The 23,137-nt window shown below is 40.5% G+C and overlaps 1 protein-coding gene across 1 annotated transcript in view; it reads left to right on the forward strand.

The window, feature by feature from the left end:
* COG3 (component of oligomeric golgi complex 3) overlaps positions 1 to 23,137 on the forward strand; it is a 1,722,808-nt gene that overhangs the window by 1,533,226 nt on the left and 166,445 nt on the right. Inside the window, exons 17-18 of the mRNA XM_044072049.1 lie at positions 19,751 to 19,839; positions 19,932 to 20,066. Of these exons, the coding sequence (XP_043927984.1) occupies positions 19,751 to 19,839; positions 19,932 to 20,066 (224 nt within the window). The remainder of the gene's footprint in view (positions 1 to 19,750; positions 19,840 to 19,931; positions 20,067 to 23,137) is intronic.

Consider the following 23,137-nt stretch of genomic DNA (forward strand, 5'->3'; position numbering starts at 1 on the left):
GAAACCTAGGAGGAAACTCCCAGATATGCTCAGAATTAGTTCAAAATGATGTGAAAATTACTGAACCTACACACATTGCTAACATACTGGCTGACAGGTTCAGTGCAAACTTCACCCCTGCTCCCCCCAAAAGGAGAGATGTCTATTCCAGAGGATTGTAACCGCCAAAGATCTCCAATGCCCAGGTGAGAACTGCCCTCACTAAGGCAAAAACACAGCATCCATGGGACCGGATGGTGTCCCCGGCTGTGTGCTTCATGAACTCAACGAGGAATTAAACCCACAGTTAGGACAGCTGTTTAATCTTAGCCTCACCTCAGGATACGTACCCAAGGAGTGGCGACGGCACTGTGGTCCCACTTCATAAGGGCGGTGCCTCCACAGACCCTGGAAATTACCGCCCCATTAGCTTGACAAGCCTTATCTGCAAAGCCATGGAGAGGATCATAACGGAACTCATAAATAAAGACATAGGGAACTTGCAGACTTTGGATCCAACCCAGTTTGGCTTTGTCAAAGGCAGATCCTGCCTCTTAAACTTGGTTGACTTTTTGAGACAGTCACCAAGGCCATTGATGAGGGAAAGGCAGTCCATACAGCCTACCTCGACCTGGCAAAGGCCTTCAACACAATACCCCACTCAGGTATCATCGAAAAACTCATCAGCTTGAATGTAAACCCATACATCACAAGATGGGTTGCAAACTGGCTAAGTGACAGAACCCACAGGGTCAGAGTTGCTGGAGCCATGTCAGACTCAAAGCCTGTCACAAGTGGTGTCCCACAGGGCTCAGTCCTGGGTCCACTCTTGTTCGGCATCTACTTTTCTGAAGTACAAGCAAACACAGGAGGGTTATGGCTGACAAAGTTTGCAGATGACTGCAAACTGGGCCATAGTCGAAAACACATCTGACACAGATATCCTCCAGAAGGGCCTCACAGAAACGGATAACTGGTGCCAGAGCCATGGCCTGAAGTTAAACGCCAAAAAATGCATAGTCATACCCTTTGGGAAAAACAAGGTTACCCCTAGCTACCATATAGGTGGCAATCCACTGAGCACAGAAAAAGTCATCAGGGATCTGGGGACCCAAGTTGACAGTAGCCTTTCGTTTGACACTCGTGTTGCTAAAGTAGTTAGGAAAACCTTCTATATCACCCACCTGATCATGAAGGGATTCACATCTAGATCAAGGGAGGTCATCGTCCCCCTGTACTCATCACTCATTAGACCTATGATTGAGTACAATGCCCGCTCGAATGTATCTGACCAGACACCTGCTGCAGCTTGAAAGGCCCCAAAAGTTCCTCACCAAAAGGATAAAGGGTCTCAAAAATATGTCTTATGCTGCCCGACTGAAAGAACTCCAGCTCTATTCAGTCTCATACCGCTTGCTCAGAGGTGACCTGTGCCTGACATATAAGGCCATGTCAAACCCAGATTTGATGAATATGCTTCACCTCAAAAATCTAGATCCCTCAGAACCACAAGGGCGGAGACTTAAACCTTGACACGGTTATAAATAGAACGTGCTGGAGGGACAGATTCATCACCCAGAGACTCCCTATGCTGTGGAACAAAATCCCGGTACATGTGAGGCAGAGCACCTCGCTGGCCTTGTTCAAGAGGAATCTTGACCAATGGATGGGAGATCGCAGATATACCCCAGGGATTACTTCAGTGTCACTGCTTGACAGAGGCACAGAAAAATGATAGGCATAGTTTTTATTCAAACTAAAGGGGTGGCGAAAGCCACATAACTATGGGCTAGGCTTATAAATGCCCTTGGGCAGATAGCCTAGTATGAACCTATGAACCTAAAAGTCTATGGTGTCAACATTCACAGGCTCTAGAAGCTATGATTCCTATCATACCTTGCCTATGCCCAGAGGCTTTCCACCAAAACAAGGGACTACTATTCACACTACCCCCTGCAGCCCAAACCTTAACAACAGACGCATCAGACTATGCATGGGGGGGGAGGGGCTCACCTGGCAAGGAAGTGCATTCAGGGCAAATGGAACCCAAGTCAAATGCACCTACACATAAATCAAAAGGAAATGTTAGCTGTACAGAATGCACTGATAGCCTTCAAGGACCACATTCTTCCAGGACAACTAATGGTAAAGACGGACAACACCACTGTCATGTGGCACATAAACAAGCAGGGTTGTACACATTCTTACCCCCTCTGCAGACTAGCCATGGCATTATGGAACACAGCCTTGAGCTACCAAGTAAATCTACAAGCTTAATTCCTGCCAGGAAAACTAAATACACTGGCAGACGGACTAAGCATAAATCTTATGGACCCACACGAGTGGAAACCGGAACCAAGGATTTTCAACATGTTGACAAGCAAGTGGGGGAGCCCAGATATAGACATGTTTGCCTCTCCCCAGAACCATCAGTTGGACAAATTTTGCACAAGGATTCCCCACAAGCTAGCTTCGAAAGTGGATGCTCTATCCTTCAGTTGGAAAAACTTATCAGTTTATGCCTTTCCTCTTCTGCCTCTGCTCTCCAAGGTACTACTAAAGATCAAACAGGACAAGCCAAGGACGATTTTAATTGCACCAGACTGGCCTCGTCAACACTGGTACCTTCTCTTGCACAGTGTGTCATGCTTGGCCCCATAGCACCTGCCTCACACTCCTTCCCTGTTGTCTCAGCAGGAGAACCAAATTCTGCACCCCTCGGCTGCAAATCCTGAACCTAGCAGCCTGGCTAATTACCTAATCTCTCCTTTACCACCCCTCAGTAAATCAGTGATTGATATCATTTTAGAGGCAAGGAGGCCTAGTACTAGAAAATCTTATGCTGCAAAATGGAAAAGATTTTGTGCCTGGAATCAGTCTCAAGGGATGAGTGCAGAATTTACATCAGATTATACAATATTTGACTGAGATGCTTAATAAGGGCTTGTCCTTTTCCTCCATCAGAATTCATGCCTCAGCCATTTCAGCTCATTACAGCACAGTGCCTCTACTCTTCTCTCATCCACTGCACAACCAGTTCCTCAGAGGGACCAAAAATTTAAGGTCATCCAGGAGAGCTCCAACTCCAGCCTGGGATCTTAACTTTGTCTTGGAGAAACTCACTCTTCCTCCTTTCGAGCCAGCTGCTACTGCAGATTTAAAATTCATTTCCTGGAAAACAGCTTTCCTTTTAGCAATCACTTCTGCAAGAAGGGTATCTGAATTACAGTTTCTTATGGCAGTGGAGCCTTTCATCATTTTACATGCGGACAGGGTGTCCCTCAGAACCAATCCCTCCTTCATGCCCAAAGTGGTATCCAGTGGCTCTTAATCAGTCCATTCATTTGCTTACCTTCTTTCCTAACCCACAAAACAAAGGGGAATGGATATTGCACTCCTTAGACGTGCACAGACAACTTAGATTTTACTTGGACAGGGCTAAACTTCAAAGGAAATCTGAACAAATGCTGGTGGCATTTGCTGCAGGGACAGAGGGAAAAGCTATTTCAAAGCAAACCATTTCAAAATGGATAGGACACTGCATTCGTTTCTGCTATAAGCACCATGGAAAACCTATCCCACAGGGCATCAGACCCCATTCAACCAGGGCTGCATCTACCTCCACAGCCTTTCTCAGGGGCGTCCCTACCAGGGACATCCTAGAAGCTGCTACCTGGAGTTCACCAAGCATTATCATTTGCCCATTTTCTCTAAATCCAGAGCTGGCTTTGCCACTGCAGTCATGCAGGGCCTTATAGCTGGTCCTAATTCTACTTAAATTCCTCCTCCGAACCTTAGCTTTGGGAATCTACCCAAATGTAATGACTGCAACAGTGAAACACGAAGAACATAGTACAGTTGTATACAATTACCATAAATGTAGATGTTCAAGTGTATTCACTGTTGCAATCCTGGATGTTCTTCATGTTTCACTGTTGCAGTCATTACATTTGGGTTATCCTGCTGGCAGGTTGCCCTCATTCGGCCTGAATTCCAAAGTCTTGGGTCCTGCGTCTGTTGCTGTCGCCTCTTCCCTGACGTCAGGTCATCAGGGGTATAAAAGATGCATCCGACACCATTTTAGTCTTTTTTGCCCTGCGGTGTCCGAAGCAGAAGCAGTTCACAAGTGCAGGTCGGCCGACTCCTGAGATTTTCGTGTTCGAGTTTCAGATCCGAAGTCTTCATTAAAAGCTAAGTACCCCGTTGGGGAAACTTTTTACTTGCTCCAGACCGATGCCAGAAAACGTTAATAATTGTATTTCTTGTGGGAAGCAAATACCTCATAAGGACTTTCATTCTTATTGTATTCCTTGCCTAGGCCCTGACCACAACGCTGCTAGTTGTCGGTTTTGTGCTAGATTTAACCAGCACACTATTAAGCGTCGGTACGATTTTGCATTAAGCTATTTTGGGCGAAGATTTAATTATACAATGTCGTCAGATAGCCATCCAACTACTGGAGTTCACAAAAAACAAAAAGAAAAAGACAGGCAACCAAGGTCCAAAACTGACGACAAAGCTTCTCCTAAGCAAGTCGTCGGTTCGCCGGTCCTCATTGAGGTGCTTTCGCAGCCCCTGACACCCGCTACTTTAGAGTCGCAGGCCACCACCGACTCCCACGTGGAGTCGGCCAGGCCACAGGAAACTCAAGGTATTGGAGCCTCGGAGATAATTTCCTCAGATGGGTCCGAAACCGCTGAGCAGGCATCTGCTTCTGAGGGTGTATTCAGACCCAAATAATTGTATATTAAACCGACATCAAATACAAAGGCTAAAACACCTTTAAAGGCAAAGAAACAAGTTCACCAGCCACAAGGACAGGCCTCCATGCCCAAAAAACAGATGCTCAAAATGGCCGAAGACTTAATTACCTTGATCATGGGTTCCCATCCCCCTCCTGATAAGAGGCCTAGGCAAGAGACAGACTATGAATCTTCAGATCAGGTTTCCATTTCTTCTGATTCCTCTTCTGATCAGAAATATTCTCTTCCCCCTATGAGGATTCTGATGCTGAAGAGTCAATTCCTTCAGCTTCTCCTCCTGAGGACTACTCTTTTGGGGAAACCTTGCATACCATGAGGGTGCACTTCCCCTGGGAGAGCCAAGATTTTTCAGAATCTAAGAAAAGGCTCAGAGACTTTCTTTTACTACCTCAACACAGGCCTCTAGCTATTCCACCCGTGTTAGACATTGTAGAGGATGTGTTCTCGGACTTTAGTCTGACCCCTGACTCTTTACCTCCAGCTCCTGTTAAGCCGGACAGATACTACAGGGTCCCTGACTCTCATAAATTCCTTTTCAAAAACCCTTCTGCTGACCCAGAAACTATTTCACAGGGTCCAAAAGGGGTCAAGGCTTCTACTGCAAAAAAACATACCCCCTCTGACAGGGATTCTAGGGCACTGGATAGATGGGGAAAAAAGATTTACACATCTGCTGCTTTGGCTATAAGGGCTTTAAATTTCCAGCTTCATATGCTCAAATATCAGCAATATATCATGACACTGCTTAAACAGAAAATGATGGCTAATTCTGAATATGCAGAAAACAAAGAAATGCATGATTTATTGCATGCAGCTGAACAAGTTGGAAAGCATACTTTGCAATGTGGGTTCGATTCTCTGGAGGCCTCCTGCAGGGCTGCTGTTACGGGTTCTGTCATTAGGAGGCATGCTTGGTTAAAGGAGCAAAATCTGCCTGACCATGTTAAAGCAAAATTATTAGATGGTCCTTTATAGCATGATACCTTGTTTGGTGTTAAGGCAGAAGAGGTGTTAAAGAAAATGTAGGACAAAGCTAAATCTATGCAAACGGTCAAGGATTTCTTACAGGTACAGCCACTGGCCTACAAAGAATTGGTCCTTTCCAGTCCCAGACAGACCTCAAAGGGGCAGATCCAGACACCCTAGAGGCAGATCACAGCCGCAAGGTTCATACAGGTCTAAGCAGTGGAGTATCTCTGCCTCCAAAGGTGGAGAAGACAAATCACAACCATACAGGAAACAGTCCCAATGACTTCCCCCTGCCTGCACCAAGCACTTATCTTCTGGCAGCACTCTTAGGGGAAAAACTAGCACTTTTTTCTCAAAATTGGCACATTATAACCCAGGACAAATGGGTTCTAGACATAGTGTCACAAGGCTACAAGTTTCATTTCCATACCCTGCCAAGAGCAAAAGGTTGGCCAGACCTGTCAAAAAAATCAATGGGCAGAGGCTCAGAAACAAGTTGCTGCTCTCATGGACATGAGGGCAATTCAACAAGTGCCACAGCAAGAGCAGGGACAAGGATTTTTACTCAAGACTGTTCCTGGTACCCAGAAAGGACAAAGCACGGAGACCAATACTGGACCTATCTATTCTAAACACTTTCCTGGATATACCAAAATTCAAGATGTTGACCTTACAGCAGCTTCTGCCCATACTTGTCAGCAAGGCTTGGCTCGTGACTTTAGACCTAAAAGAGGCATATCTGCATGTCCCAATCAGACAATCATGCAGAAGATACCTCAGATTCAAGGCTGGCTCAAAGCATTACCAATTCTTTGCACTGCCCTTTGGCTTATCTACTGCGCCCAGGGTCTTCACAAAGTGCCTGGCACCAGTAATTGCTTACTGCTGACAAAGATGAATACAAATATATCCTTATTTGGATGACTGCCTCATACAAGCAGAGAACAAGGACATTCTACTACAGCATCTGACTTTTGTGATAAGACTTTTAACATGCCTAGGGTACACAGTCAACAAAAAGAAATCAAAATTAGTACCCTCTCAAGAGATAATATTCCTGGGTGCAAGCTTAAATACAACTGCCCAGATGGCTTATCTCACTCCAGACAAACAAAGGCAACCTATTTCAAGGAAATGGCAACAAAGGCCCAGTTATCTGCAAGAAAAATTCTGCAGGCTTTGGACTTCATGGCATCCTGCATCTTACTAATTCCATATGCAAGACTGCATATGAGGAAAATTCAATGGTACCTAAAAAGTGTCTGGACACATTGACACAGTCTGGAAACAATGATTATTCTAATACCCTGCCTGCAACAGGAATTTCGATGGTGGGCAAAGGCTTGTCACCAAAACAAGGGGCAGCCATTCACACTACCCCCAGCCAGGCAGAGCCTAACGACGGATGCATCAGATTATGCCTGGGGGGCACACATGGCAGGAAGAGGCATTCAGGGCACCTGGTCCACAAACCAAAAGCATCTACATATCAATCAAAAAGAGATGCTAGCTGTTCAAAATGCCCTGACAGCCTTCAAGGACCTACTTCATCCGGGACAACTACTGATAAAGACAGACAACACCACGGTCATGTGGTACATAAACAAGCAGGGGGAACTCATTCTTACCCCCTATGCAGACTAGCCATGACTTTATGGGACACAGCATTGACTTACCAAGTTCATCTGCAGGCACAATTCCTGCCAGGAAAGGAAAATACTCTGGCAGACGAACTAAGCAGAAACCTCATGGATCCCCCATGAGTGGCACCTGGATCCACAAGTCTTCAGCATGATAACAATGGAATGGGGATGAGCGGCCATAGATCTGTTTGCCTCCCCTCAAAACTATCTACTAAGAAGATTCTGCACAAGGACTTATCACAGACAAGCTTGGAAAGTGGACGCCTTATCTTTCAACTGGATAAACCTATCAGTATATGCCTTTCCTCCACTGCCTCTCCTCCCCAAAGTACTCCTAAAGGTCAGGCAGGAGAGACCAAAAATGATTCTGATTGCCCCAGACTGGCCGCGCCAGTACTGGTATCCGATCCTAAGGAACTTGTCCCAATGCGCAGCCTGGACCTCACCTCAAATACCTCATTTACTGTCCCAACAAAACAATCAGATTTTGCACAGCCAACTCAGGACTCTAAACCTGGCAGCATGGCGGATAATGTAGCCATACAAACCACACCTCTCAGTAAAGCTGTGATGGATGTCATTTTAGAAGCCAGAAGGCCTAATACTAGAAAATCCTATGCTGGGAAATGGAAGAGATTTTGCGCTTGGAACCAAGCTCAAGGAACTGATACAGCTGTCCCAAATATTCCTCAGATTTTGCAATATTTAACTGAGATGCTGGACAAAGGCCTATCTTTTTCATCAATTAAAATCCATGCCTCTGCCATTTCGGCTCATTACAATACAAAGACACCACTCTTTTCTCATCCTTTATTAAGGCAGTACCTCAGAGGAGCCAAAAACTTAAGGTTTCCAAGGAGAACACCAACACCTGCATGGGACCTCAGTTATGTCTTGGAAAAACTCACCTTACCTCCTTTTGAGCCAGCTGCTACTGCAGACATAAAGTTCTTATCTTGGAAAACAGCTGTGCTCCTAGGAATAACTTCTGCAAGATGAGTTTCAGAACTACATGCTCTCATGGCTGTGGAACCCTTTATCATTTTCTATCCAGACAGGGTCTCTCTGAGAACAAACCCTACATTTATGCCTAAGGTGGTACCCAGTGTAGCCCTTAACCAAACAATTCATTGCCAACTTTTTATCCAAATCCACAGAACAAGGGTGAGAAAATTCTGCATTCTTTGGACATACACAGACAACTTAGATTCTACTTGGACAAAACTAAAGTTTTCAGAAAGACAGAGCAATTACTATTGGCATATGCCACAGCATCACAAGGAAAGGCTATCTCCAAGCAAACTGTTTCAAAGTGGATAGGTCACTGCATTTGTTTCTGCTACTCACAACATGGCAAACCAGTGCTTAAGGGCATTAGGCCACATTCAACCAGAGCTGCAGCCACTTCTGCAGCCTTTCTCAGGGGAGTACCAACCAAAGACATTTTGGAGGCTGCTACTTGGAGTTCAGTGCATACCGTTACAAAACATTACAATGTGCCTTTTTACTCTAAATCCAGGGCAGGCTTTGCCATTGCAGTTCTGCAGGGTCTCATAGCCGCTCCTAATGCTGTTTAGCTCCAGCCCCCCAACCATAGCTTTGGGACTCAACCCAAATGTAATGACTGCAGCAGTGAAACACGAAGAACATAGTACAGTTGTGTACACTTACCATAAATGTAGATGTTCGAGTGTATTCACTGTTGCAGTCCAGGTTACCCACCCGCCATCCCTTACCTTTACTTCTCTAATACATGCAACCTAGATGGTGTATTTGCTTATAGAGGAAGGTAAAGAAGCTTATAGAGGAAGGTAAAGAATTGTTTTGGTGCATGTATGTTTTATTTACTTCATTTTAGCCTACCCTTTTGGGGGCACCTGACATCTGGGGCAAGAAAAACTAAATAAAATGGCATCGGCTGCATCTTTTATAACCCTGACGACCTGACATCAGGGAAGAGGTGACAGCAACCGACGCAGGACCCAAGACTTTGGAATTCAGGCCGACTGAGGGCAACCTGCCACCAGGATAACCCAAATGTAATGACTGCAACAGTGAATACACTTGAACATCTACATTTATGGCAAGTGTACACAACTGTACTTTACCCTCCCTCCAGCCCCCTTTCTTCTTTTGGCTATACCTCTACTCTTTCTTATTATGCTCAAAAAACTTTTTGGTGTATTTGCTTTTTTGTTGGAGGTATATCCTTGTAATTATAGATTTAATTGCTTCCCATTAGGGGGGCACCTGACATCTAGGGCAAGAAAAACTGATGTAATGGTGTCGGCTGCATGTTTTATATCCCTGATGATTTGGAAGAAGGGACAGCATCCAACGCAGGACCCAAGACTTTGTTAATCAGGCCAGCTGAGGGCTATTGCAAGCAGATAACCCAAATGTAATAACTGCAACAGTGAATACACTCGAACATCTACATTTATGGTAAGTGTACACAACTGTACTTTTCAAAAATCGTAGTATTAAAGGACAGAGCACATAAGGAAACAAGCTGAAATTTTCTGCTGTACCAGATAAACTGGAAGGATCAGACTGTATTAATTTTATAAAAGTACAAATAAACAACTGGACTGGTACTCCATAGCAGTTGTTGTTAATTGAAGGGGCATATTGTATGTATGCTCCAAATTTGGCGATGCAAAAGCAGCCAAAATCTTGAATACTAAAGATGCAATCCTACCACAGAAAGAGTTGATTCTGACAAAACTGTGGCAGAAGGACAAAGTACTAAAAGTTGGAGACAAGAGTGTTTGAGGAAAATGATTACTCACTGTACACCAGGCTGCAGAGAAGTAAATTTATTCCAGCAATCAGAGAATGTCAGCAGTCGTGTGGGAGACTCAAGCTGCTGTATCCAGCCATCATCAGAATATTTTTATTCCTAGAGGGTCAAAAGTCCTTTTTTGATGCAAAACATACTAAGGAAGAAATATAAAAGTTTGTACAACACAAATTGAGCTGTCAGTTGGAGTCTCTGTTTTTTATCCTTCTCTAACAAAGTTCGTAGAGAGACTATGCCAACGAAACCTTTTCCGGTGTTCCAAAGGAAAATATTTAAGTGATAGAAAAGGCACAGGAGTTGATGAGATGTATCAGGTGTATGTTGGAAATTAAACAGAGACTGGAGTTAGGAGATGGGGATCAACAGATAGAAAACCAGCATCTCTAAAATTAATAAATGTGGGACTACAAAGCATCAACCACATTTATGAAATATAGTTGAACAAGACAACCTGGAAATATTGTTTTTTTTCTGTTAACCTTGTAGGGAACTTCAAAAAATATACCCTTTTTCATGTCATTAATGTTTGGAAGAGCATTAAGAATGGGGGAAGAGCAAGGAAAGAAATAACTATAAGCAAAACCATTTTTGTTAACAGTTTTTTTTATAAAACTTGACATATACTGCATGCAGTATAATAAAGCATTTCCAGTTGGTTTTGTGTGTTATCGGGATATTTAAATAAACAGCTGACATATCCTTTTCTTCCGTTCTTTAGTCTTAAGAAATTAGGCACTATAACGTAAAAAAGAAAGCCTAGACAAAGGCTATTGAGGTTTCGGGCTGGTTGTAAAAGTATATAAATCATGATATAAATAAAACTGATGTGCATTTTCTTACCTTTGCGTAGGGGGATGACTGGATTAAGGCCCTTGCCTTGATCTAACAACAAGGTTTAAGTAGAAGCAAGTAAATAAAACAGTACTGAATGTAATGAAAAGTTTTCCTTTAGCAAACAAATGTTCAGCATTCAACATGAGAAGCTTGTAGCTGAAGGCACCTGTGTGCCTGGTTCTCATATTTCTGTGGAGGTAAGCTGATAAAAAGGCAATAAAACAGAATTATTTTTTTTTCTTTCAGTGGCTAGGAGATGATGTTTTCTGAGAGCATTCAAGTTGTTTTCATTTTCGGAGAGAGGAATAAAGATCAGACAAAAACAGATAGTGCTTTAGTGTAAGTAGAAGTACAAGGCTATACCATGCATCTTAGTAAGATGACCTTAAATATACGTTAACTAAATCCTGTGAGTGTAGTCAGTCTGGGACAGTTGTTTCTATTAGAAGGCTTACATTTCATTATTTGAAGCTGTACATAGTTTTGTGTGTTTATATTAAGTTAATAGGTTCTCGGGATTTTTTGGAGGGTTTCATTAAAACAAAAAGTCTTCTAAGATGTGATGTAGGTTCAAATGGAGATGATAGGAAACAACTGTATTTAAAAAACAGCTAATTTTATATATATATATATATATATATATATATATATATATATATATATATATATAAAAAAAATGTGTGTTAACAATAACTTCTTTGCATAATGGCAGCACTTTCCATGTCTTTGAATCTAAAAAGGTCTCGCAGGTGTATACAAAGAAGAAAGAGTAATGAGTTGTATTAAGAAATGCAGAGTGCAAATAGCTGTGCTACAGGAGTCACATTTGAAAAGAAATGAGCTTGTGAATTTGATAGAGAAAGGATGTCAACATGGTTATTCAGGGGAATATCTGGAGCAAAGAAAAAGGGGAGTACTTCTATGAATTGCTAGAGGAGCTCTAGTAATGATAGAAGAGGGGAAAAAAGATGATAATGGTACATTTGTAGTAAGGGACTACTGGCAAGCGAGAAGGATTCATCTGCCCTATTTTTATATTCCACTTCTGCTACAATGCTGCTTAAGAAAATTCTTTCTTTTTACATTATAGTGCCTATGTTTTTTAGGACTAAACAAGAAGAAAAGGAAAAAGATGTCAGCTGTTTATTTCAGTATCCCAACTTTCAGCAGGGAGTATTACTTATAGGTGGAGACTGGAATTTGATTCACAGCAATGAGGATGTTATCTAGGAGGCTTAGTAGGAAGATATAACAAAAGAGGGTAGATTTTTGAAGAAATGTATGAAAATATTTGGTATGGAAGACTTGAATTCATTACTAGGAGCTGGAAGAGAATTTACACATTTATCCACAAAGTATAAAAATGGGCTAGCCTAAACAGAAATTATATTTCACGGAACATATGCAATTAATTGAAAGTTTTAATCCACATCCAATAACTATTTCAGATCACATAACTATAATAACTAAAAGAAAAATGCAACACTGGTGCTTCCCTACCTATCTGTTAAACAGAGAGGACTTTAAAGAATGGTCAGTGGAAATTATTCTGCGTTATTATGGAAGATAGACATTTCATCAGAAAATATAGATAGGGAGTGGGTTGAAATGAAAGTGTAGTTTAAAAATATGGTAGAAATACAAGAAAAAAATGTATGGTTAAGAAGTAAGAAGAATTATTTAGAGGAACTGACAAAAGTTAAAGCATTGCAGAGTAGGGGGAATTCCCACAGAAGAAGAAGAGGCACAACTGCAAAGTTGCCAAAGAGAAAATAACTGACTACCTGGATAAATATGCATGAGTTTAGAAAGATTGCTGTCAAGTAACTGTTATTTATTTATTTTTTTTAATAACTCCAGAGAAGAAAAGCTTTTAGCACAATGGCTCAGGCAACAGAAAGTAGAAAGTGTTTTTGCCTATAACAAGGAAAACAACCAGAGATCTTATAGAGTTGTAAGAAATATTTTGGAAATTTTATGAAATTCTGCATAAGGCAGAGAAATGTGGAAATCAAGAAAAAGCACAAATGGGAATGTTTATGGAAAATTTCAATATGCCAAGGTTAGAGGTCGATGAGGCTCAATTATTAACAGGATAGGAGGTGATGAGTTAAAAATGGTGATGTATAACCAATATACTGGAAAGTCTGCAGGAATAGATGGTATTCCTGTGGAAGTTTGGATGCTAGGAGGGACAAACTTGGTAAAGATCTGGAAGGTTTTAACAGTATTTTAAAAGGAGGAGAAGCACCAACATCCTGGAAGAAAGCTGTTGTGGCTGTAATACCTAAAGATGCTGAAGACCCAGCAGATGCAGGTTCTTATAGGCCCATTTTGATTCTAAACCACAATTCTAAAGTGTTTATGTTTATAATGTCTAAAAGAATGGCAAAGGTGATGCCAAAATGGATAGATATGAATCAGTGTAGTTTTGTGGAGGGTAGGCAAACATTTAACAACATTAATAGAACAATAATGATTCAGAGGGAGGCAGAATGCAAGAAAATACTGCTGTTTGTGGGTCTTGATCCAGAGAAAGCATTCAACAGAATAAGCTGGGATTTGTGAGTAGGGGAATGGAAGTATTTACATTCCTTGACACAGTAGTAAGGTTAATTAGGAGGATATATGAGGTATAACATTAAAGTAGGGGGATCCTCTATGCATTTTGTTTGAACAGAGAAAACCGGCAGGGGTGTCCTATTTCCCCTTTGTTGTTTGCATTATATTTAGAACCACTGGGAAGAAAAATAAGGGATTCAAATTAAAGGATATAATTGGTATGGTAACCAAAAAAAATATCTTTGTGTGCAGATGGTATTATTTTGTACCTGATGAAACCAGAAAATGGTATTTTGGTATTGTGAAACCAGAAAATGGTATTTCGGTATTGTGGAACATTCTGAGACAGTTTCATTTCTTTTTGGGATACAAAATTAATGAAGATAAAACAAAGGCAATAACTCGTAGCTATGTACTCGCACACAAATTGGTTCAGCAATACCCATGTTTATGGGGACATGATAAAATGAAGTACTTAGGGGAGTATAGGTTAAAAAGTATTCTGTTATGATGGCAGTTAAGGATAATGGGAATAGACTAAAAAATACAAAAGATAAGAAAAAACAAGAAGCTGGAAGCCATGTTTAATGGATATGGCTAGCAAGATGCAAGCAGTGAAAATGTTTTTAGTCTGTTTAGTTTTATACACAGGTCAGACATTTTTATCAACCATAGACATTGTGGACAGTAATTAATAAAGTTGAAGGAGTTTATCTGGGAGAGGAGGACAGGAGTCAAGTGGGATAGGTTAATCCTTCCTGTAGAACAAGGTAGTTTGGGATTACCTGATGTGATGGGGGTATTTCAGATCTGCACAGTTGGCTTCTGTACATACCACAAGTAGAAAGATATAATTCAAAGTGGAAAGGGATGAAGATGATGAAACAGGCCAAAAGCTCAAGAAATGTATAGAGACTGGAATTTAGATATAGCTCCTTATGGGGAATAGCGGTAACAATAATCATACAGAATATTACATTCATAAAATAGAAAGTATTTTAAGAACTAAGGCGACACGGGAATGGAGAAAGGAGATTCCTCCGATAGAGATGATTCCAATTTGGGGTACAGAGAATAAGCAAGAGGGGGCCGAAATTTACTGGTGAAACTGACAAAAGGAACCAAGATATTGGAAGCAAATAAAGAGCGGAAAGGTAGTAGAATGGGAAGAGGCCAATAATACATTTGGTCTGCAGGCTAGAGATTGCCTTCCCTAGCAAGGATTGCTATCAGAGTATTAGCAATGAGAAAGGACTATGGGGGTTCTAAGTGAAAGGTAGAGATTTTAGCAGAACCTAGAACAGAAGCTACTATTAAAAAGGGATAATTAGTAGGGCAAATAAAATATTGCATGATAACTATAGGAATCACTCAGATGAGATTAAAAAGGATTGGGAAGAGAGATTGGATAAGCAATTCACAAAGAAACAATGGGAGGATATATATATACATATATATATATATATATATATATATATATATATATATATATATATATATATATGTGTGTGTGTGTGTGTGTGTGGCTCCCAAATATACAACAAAGTCTAGAATATTTAGGATTTTTGTTTGGAAGTGTTTGTGTAGGCATTTTTATACCTCAAGCAGACTCCAAATAATTTTTCCTCATGTAGATTATAAATGTTGAAGATGTGATGGGGAAGTAAGAGTTAACTGGGAACATATTTTTTTGGGATTGTAATAGGTTGGCAGACTTTAAATATTCCCTGCATACTACTCTGTCAGAAATATTGGGAGAACAATTCGGTATAACTGAGGAAATTATTTTTCTGGGCTGTGATACAGAATCAGAATTGCCTAGACATGGTAATGCCATGCTAAGTTCAATTCTGGATGCCAAAAAAACGGTTACTAGAAAATGGAAATCAAAGTCTAAACCAGCCATACTAGAAGTAGTGAATATAGTAACAGAGATAAAAGAACTGGAAGTGGTATCTTTAGAAAAAGATAGAGCAAATTATATAGAAAAAAATGAGAATTGTGGAAACAATACATACCGAATAATGTTTTGGAAGAGGAATGAGGTTTAAGGGAAGGCATGAATTGAATGAGCTATGTAATGGTCGAATGACAATGACTGTATAGAAGATTATATGTGATAATGTTTGCAACTAAAATATGTTGGTATGTTTTTTTTCATTTATGTAAATGTATGATTGCCCTAATTCAGAAAAATTGTTTCGTGTTTAATAAAAAAGAAAACGAATCCACCAGATTTGCCAAGGGGAAAAAGAATTAAGCACAAAAAGGAATAGCAAGGAAATGCCTTGTTGGACATCAGGGCCAAGACCCTCCCAGGGGATCAGTCATCACTCATCTTGGCTGCCTCTTAGTCCCTACCCCTTTTCTAAGTCCACTCCCACTCCCCTCCCCCAAAACTTCAAGGGTGCTCGTCTGCTTTGATAGAAAATTAGGAAGTTGTCACTCAGGGCAAATGGATGCTAAGCATAATTAAAGATGAATGCATTATTAATTTCTTAGCAAGACCTCAATTCAGAAGTACCCTACTAGTTCCTAGAGACCAGATTTGGATTTCTCTCAGGTTTTAAAAAGCATACAAGAGACAGGGATCATAGAAAAAGTACCCTCAGTAGAGGAAGGCACAGAGATTTACTCCAGAATCTTCTAGGTGCCATGGTAATAGAAGCCTTAAAGGCTCATCCTCGATTTCTCCTGTCTAAAACCTTTTCTAAAGGTACCCAAATTTAAGATGTTCACTCTGCAAGGATTATTATCACTGATTTCCCCTGGAATATTTGTGGTAATCCTGTGCTTGAAGCCCACATCCTTTCACCTCCCCATAAGCAAAACCCAAGAAAATTCCTAATATTCACTGCAGTGAGAGAGTACGATCTGTTCATCGCCTTGCCATTTTTTTTGTCCACTGTGCAGACAGTATTCACTGTTTGGCTCCAGTGGTAACCTTTTGCAGAACAAAGGTCACCCAGATCTATCCCTACCTAGATGATGATGTTATACTAGCAGATTCCTACCAGAATGCTTTGAATGGCATGCATAGAAAAGTACAGAGGTGGAGAGCAAGCAGTCTCATATGAACTATGTATGTATTTTGGAGTTGCTAGTAAAACTGTTTAGTTATTGGTGAAAACTGGCCATTGGACATAGGATTCCGAGTGGAGAAGAATGGTTTGACAGTATGACAAGCTGAATATTACAGTGGCTTTTATCCAGGAGACGTATAGGGTTAATACTGATCATACTACTGTAGTAAGACACACACGTATGCATACAGTGGAATGGATATTACTGTTGGTGACCTGCATCTTTGTCATATATCAACCTGTGGTCTGCAAGTGCAGCATCTTAACAGTCAAGGTAGGTACTAGAATATTTTGTAGCAATATTTTCATTGTGTCCCAGTTTGCATGTCTTATGGGTTAGTACAGCCATATGGCTGTGGGCTCACACTTGTCACGTCATGCATTCACAGATTCTGCTGATGGAGGGTATAGAACAGAGGGCTGTTGTCAATAGGGCTATCATGGCTGAAGATGGTAACATTCTCATGTCACAGTCCGATGTCACACTGACAGTCTGTAAAAATCCTGGGATGGCATTCTCGGAGTAGGTGGCATATACATGCATGTTGATGATCCCTTGACACCTCTGTTGAGCCTGATATTTGTGCAGTACTTAGAATCAACCATCAGATGTTCAGGTTAAAAATCCAGGTGAGCAAAGCATTGTGGAGCTGGTAAGTGTGCTGTCTTTTATGCGAGAGCATGTGCCAACTGTACAGTGACCTGGAGTTTTTGCACAAAGAAGCAATGCTGCTGCTGAGGTTGCTGGTGACAAATGTCTCCACATGTGACACTTGACCATTTTCTATCAGTCTAGCCTGCTAGCTGTAGTGTCTGTGACCATAGGAGTTGTGGGCATAATGTGGATGTGCATGGATTGTTATGCATCACTGAACATACAGCATTGCAGTTACAGTATCTGCATCAGTTGTTGGCACATGCCTTGATACCCCTTGTCATGGTCAAAGTTGTTCTTTGAGGCCTTAGTAAAGATACTGTCATGCATGATCCTGTAATTCATACTCATCCCTTTCTTGGGATGGATCTAGCAATGACATGGCCACATGGGATAGTGTATGTCACCAGTGGTCATGTAGTGGCACTGCAATTCTATCTGTGGAGGCTTTGATAAGGTCTACCCCATATTGTAGTGTTGCAGTCAGTTGTCACTATGACTCCCACTTTTACAGTTGATGGTAACTGTGCCTTGCCAGTCCCCTGTCCACTGTGGGTTTGTTCATGTCTGCTGCATAGTTTAGCTAAACCATGCAATGTCCTACATAACCTGATTGCTGTTGCATCAGGTTTAGACTGCCCTGGCACGATATCATCGGACTACTTTTATGATGGATCATGTTCTGTAGCATGACACACAGTACAAAATATTTTGTTGTATATCTCCATGCTATGTATGTGTGCATGTGTGTATATATATATATATATATATATATATATATATATGTGTGTGTGTGTGTCTGTGTGTATGAATATATATATATATATATATATATATATATATATATATATATATATATATATATTTATATGCAGTGACGCTCTGGAGGTCCTATACAGCAGCATATGCATTTTTCTCTCCACAGTATTCTTTGTTCCTCTCTGGGCTGTATTACATGACATTTCTGCCACTGCCTCTGGATTACAGAAAATATTTCTCAGTGGCTGACGGGCATATCTGGCATTGTGTTTAACATGCATAACACTTATATGTGGCATGCATCCTACATGCATGCATGCATGCTTGCCCACATGTATAGCCCATTATGTCTGGTGTATATATGTGTACATGTGTGTCTGTATACACACACATACACACAGAGCTGTAGTCGGTATAACCTTGTAGAAAGTCCCTTCACACAGCTATGGTTGGGTTAGGTCAGATGTGTGCTACACATTTGAGTCATCTGATCTGCCTATATGGTACATAGACAGATTATAGAAAATCTCCTGGACATTACGAACTACGTGATAGTTCAAGATGTGGTAGCTCTTTTGATTTATTTATCTGTGTCCCTCTAGACAAGGTTGAAGTCTTGATAGCAACATGGATGTAGCCTATGTTGCTGGGGACTTCTGGGAAGTGTGCAGTCTTATAGTATGCCCACAGTGGTGTTGATTTGCTTCTCTGGAGTCCTTGGGAACCAGATATAGTCCTCCATACATTCTAGTATGATGTCAAGGAATTGATTAAGTATTTACAAGGCAGAGTTCTGCCATATATAATATGACCCCAGTAGGTTGCTGGTGGGTCACATTATTTATTGTAGGATAGTTAATGGTATGCGTATGATTATGTCCACAAGAATGGACATTCTACCAATACCCCTCAGTTTTGCTTGTGGGTGATGCAGTTCCTCTAGGTACCATAGTGACCTACCATTGTCGTTTCAAAGTCCATTTCTAGGATTTGGGAAAATTGAAATCACTTTGTTGATACATTAAGTACCCATGAATCCAGTTATCCCCCTCTCTCCTGCTCCAAAGCACTTAGTCGCAACAGACACCTGCTAGCTCTGAAGCAGTCAACTGTTTGCTGCTGGTATGTCACTCAGTTGCCTGTATCTTCTCATAGATGGCCATAAAGCATGGCATTGACAGTGCTGGCTCTGACAGATGCTGCCAATACATGCTGTTGAGCTGCACCTGCTGCTATGCTTTACATGTCTTTTGCCCTCTACTGTGTAACTCATGGTGTTTCAACTAGGTGTAAGTGGGTGAGCAGTGTCACCGTTTTATATATATTTTTTTCCTTTTACAAGTCAGTATATGCACATTTGCATGCAATGCATATTGTGCAATTTTGACCATTGTGTTTTCATGCAAATGGTGTCTTTGCATCACCCACACCCTTTGCATGACTACAACTGGCGCTTTTTTTGTGTTGGATATTGAACAGTCCCTCTATGAATCTCAACCATTATATGACCTGTTTATATGGATTTTGTTATTGTTACTGCAATCCTTATGTGATCCTTTATTCCTGAATTGAAATCTGGCTTTTCAGCTGAATTGAGTATCTTTTAGTGCTGTATTTTTGATGTGGGACAGTTATGCTGTTTAGATGCAGACTGTAATCTCATTTAGATTGATGGCTTTGAACAATTTTTCTCCTTACAGATGCAGCTTTTAAATTTCTAAATCCTAAAACTGTCAATCGGTTCTTCAGGTTGAACAGCAACAATGCACTACTTGAGTTCTTGTTAGAGGTAACATAGTGGCATCTAAAGTTTTTGATGTTTTCTATTGTTTGGCAGGAATATGCAGATAACTAAATTATTTTCATTTGTTTTTCACAAAGGGAACCCCAGAAATAAAAGAGCATTATCTTGACTCAAAGAAGGATGTAGATCGTCAGCTGAAGTCTGCTTGTGAAGATTTTATCCAGCAGCAGACCAAATTATTTACAGGACAGCTGGAGGAGTTCACAACAAAGGTATGATGTAGTCTTGCAGCATATTCTATGTATATCAGACTTGCATTATTTTTTTTGTGCTAGTTCATTATTATTTCAGTATTTAAATGTTTATGAATTTTAAACTCTGAGCCTCCTAGGAGACTTTACATGAGTTTGTCAGATGATAAAGTAATCAAATACACTTTGTCTAAACCAAGAACCCACAGCCAGAGTGAAAAATTGGAAGAAACTTTAGTGCAATTTGTATATTATTTCTCATTATGTAACGACTGGGCTGAGTGGGTTTTGTGAAAGGCCCAATGATCCTGTTGCGCCATGTGCCGTAGATAATTGCCATGTTTTGTTCTGTGAGTACTGTGTACGTTTTTGAGGTGATTATTTGAAAGGCATACTCTTTGCAGAAGAAGACTGCGACTACAGCACATGTATACTTAATGGCAGCTGGTTATTGCTTGATTGGAGTGAATGAGGGAAGCAAATGCAAACAAGACAATACAAGAATAACAATTTCAAGCACAGTAGGGGGCTAGAAAAAGGCAGCAAAAGTGCAACACTCACTGAAAGTTCTTGCACTTTATTTAAAAAAGTAACATAAAATCCAACATTAAATGGATTAACTTCCTCACCGTGTTTTTTATCCCTAAAACACTGGGATTTCTTCAGCCACCAAACCACAATGACATCAATCATCAATTTAAATAATTTACATAATTAACATAAACGAACCGATTAAGCTATAATTTCCTAATCGCTTCTCTTCGCTACATCATCATAATGTTGAAATTGTCAATGAATAGTGCCAATATAATATTAGAGTTTTTCCACATTCTGTATAAATATATGTAAACAATTATTTACCTAAATCATGTAATGAATCTGTTTATTCTCTAAAAATATCTATTTAATTCTAATGAGCAACTTATAATAAAATATATACTGCTTCAGAATGCTCAATATGATTACCACATATATGTCCCTTAAAACACTTCTATATTCATCACATAAGCAGAGTGTCATAAAAACAAGAAAAACATAGATGTCATACAGAATGAAAAGCATCAGAAAGAAATTAATCCAATTTATAAAAATTTAAAATGGTGAAAGCTAAAGCATTTTTGACCTTATTTCTAAAGGAAACCTAAAATATCCACATATTAAATACAATTAAAACTTAAAATATCTTGGTGTAAAAGCCCAGCAGCATTAGACTTAGTAGAAATGGCTACCTTTTTTAAAAAAAAAATTTCTTTAATTGTAATGTGGCTGATCTTAATGTCAAGACTGGTGCCAAGGAAATGTTCTCATTTAAACATGGAGTTTCATTTGCTTGCAAAACTATCTGCCAATATGTCTCTCTCTGTTCAATATGTTCCTCCCAAGGGCCTCCCCTAGTATTCATTGCTATAGTCTCCAAAGCAAAAAATGAATATCTTGCATGTTTGCATGTAAGACTTTGCTTGTGTAAAGCATTATTAAGATTTTGGGTTCTTATATTATAGCAATGTTCATTAATTCACTTTTTAAGACCTTTTCAGTTTTTCCCACATAAGGCTGAAGGCTTATTGTGCCTGCTTATTTGAACTGTTTCTTTCTGAAATTGGTGTGCTTTGTTTGCTATAGCATAGACTAGATTCAGACCTGCTGAATCTAGCTCTGTTTGTATAACCTGAACACTAGTCCAGGCCATCTTTTTATTGGGAGGGTTCCCCTGCACCCTAGTGGCAGAAGTGTGCAGTTAGAACTTGTCTGATTGAAGACTGCTGGAACAGGGCTCAGTTTTGAGCTTTTTTATTGGTTAATTTGTTTAAATCAGTTTGCTATTGTTTGCTATTGTTATATTTAAGTGCATACCTGTTCTCCTGTGTTAAATCCACCTAAACAGAGTTTAAATATCTTTAGCATAGTCTGGTTGTAGATTTTGCTGTATCCAGATCTGTTTGTGTGATTCCTGTGTTTCCTGCTATGCCATCTTGTGCTGGCCAGGGCCTGCCTGAACTTAGTGGGAGTAAGTGAACTGGTTGGAACTGGTCTGCCATAGGGTGTTGAGCTAAGAGCTCAGGGACAAGGGTTGGTTGGTCAATTCCACTGTTTCTATTTTACTTTTGTTTTTGTAGTATTTAAACCCAGCATTTGCATGGGTTTGTGCTTGTTTGCCCATCGCTCACTGCCACTATGCTGTCAGTTGCATTTTTTCCCTTACCGGCACTCCTGTGTAAGTAAGGCCCTCGCCTGCCGCTCCTGTATTGATTTTATCCAGCCGTTCTCACACCTATAGGTACTCTCCTCAGATAGTACCCACTGTATTATTCCTGACCTTATTCCTCTTCCACAAATTCTGATAACCATGGACAGACAATTTCCTATGGTTTCTCCTGCTAGTCTGGTTGATATGGGCATCCTGAGACAGTGTAGCAACTGCCTTATGTATACAGACAACCCTCTATTACTACCACCTAGGAACACAATATGTGAGAGATGCAGTTACATTAAGAACCTAGAATTCTTGCTGTCTCAGTCACAAGTCAGTACATTTGGCAATGAAAAGGTTGTCTGCACAAACACTGTGAACACCACACCTCTAATACCACCCACATCTATACAACACACTCCTACATATGCAGGGATTCTCAACAAAAACATACTTAAACAAAAGAGACCTCTGAAGCAAAAACACACATGCACATCAGAACCCACAGCACCAAGGATCACACACAGTACACACGTCTGTGTCTCACAGCCTGTAAGGCCCAGCCACAAACCCAACAAACTAATCGTAGGAGACTCTATTGTGAGAAACACAGATGTGCCTCTCACCAGGCTACACAAGGAGAAAGTCACGGTAAGTTGCTTGTCAGATGCTAGAATCCGCCATATCATGCACGCACTGAAGTCTCATAACAACAAGTACTGTTATGACTCTAGTTCATGTTGGTGTGAATGACTTGAGATGTACCTCTTTAGACTATATGGAGAGAGACATGATTGAGCTCGCTGAATGTGTGTCCCAGGGAGGTATGTCCCTAGCCTTAAGCAGCATCCTACCATTGCCCAGAATGATGCCTCAATACAAAGAGAAAATGATTGACTTT

This window comes from Protopterus annectens, chromosome 5.part0, assembly GCF_019279795.1.
Source record: "Protopterus annectens isolate FY-2018-M chromosome 5.part0, PAN1.0, whole genome shotgun sequence".
Taxonomy (NCBI): domain Eukaryota; kingdom Metazoa; phylum Chordata; order Ceratodontiformes; family Protopteridae; genus Protopterus; species Protopterus annectens.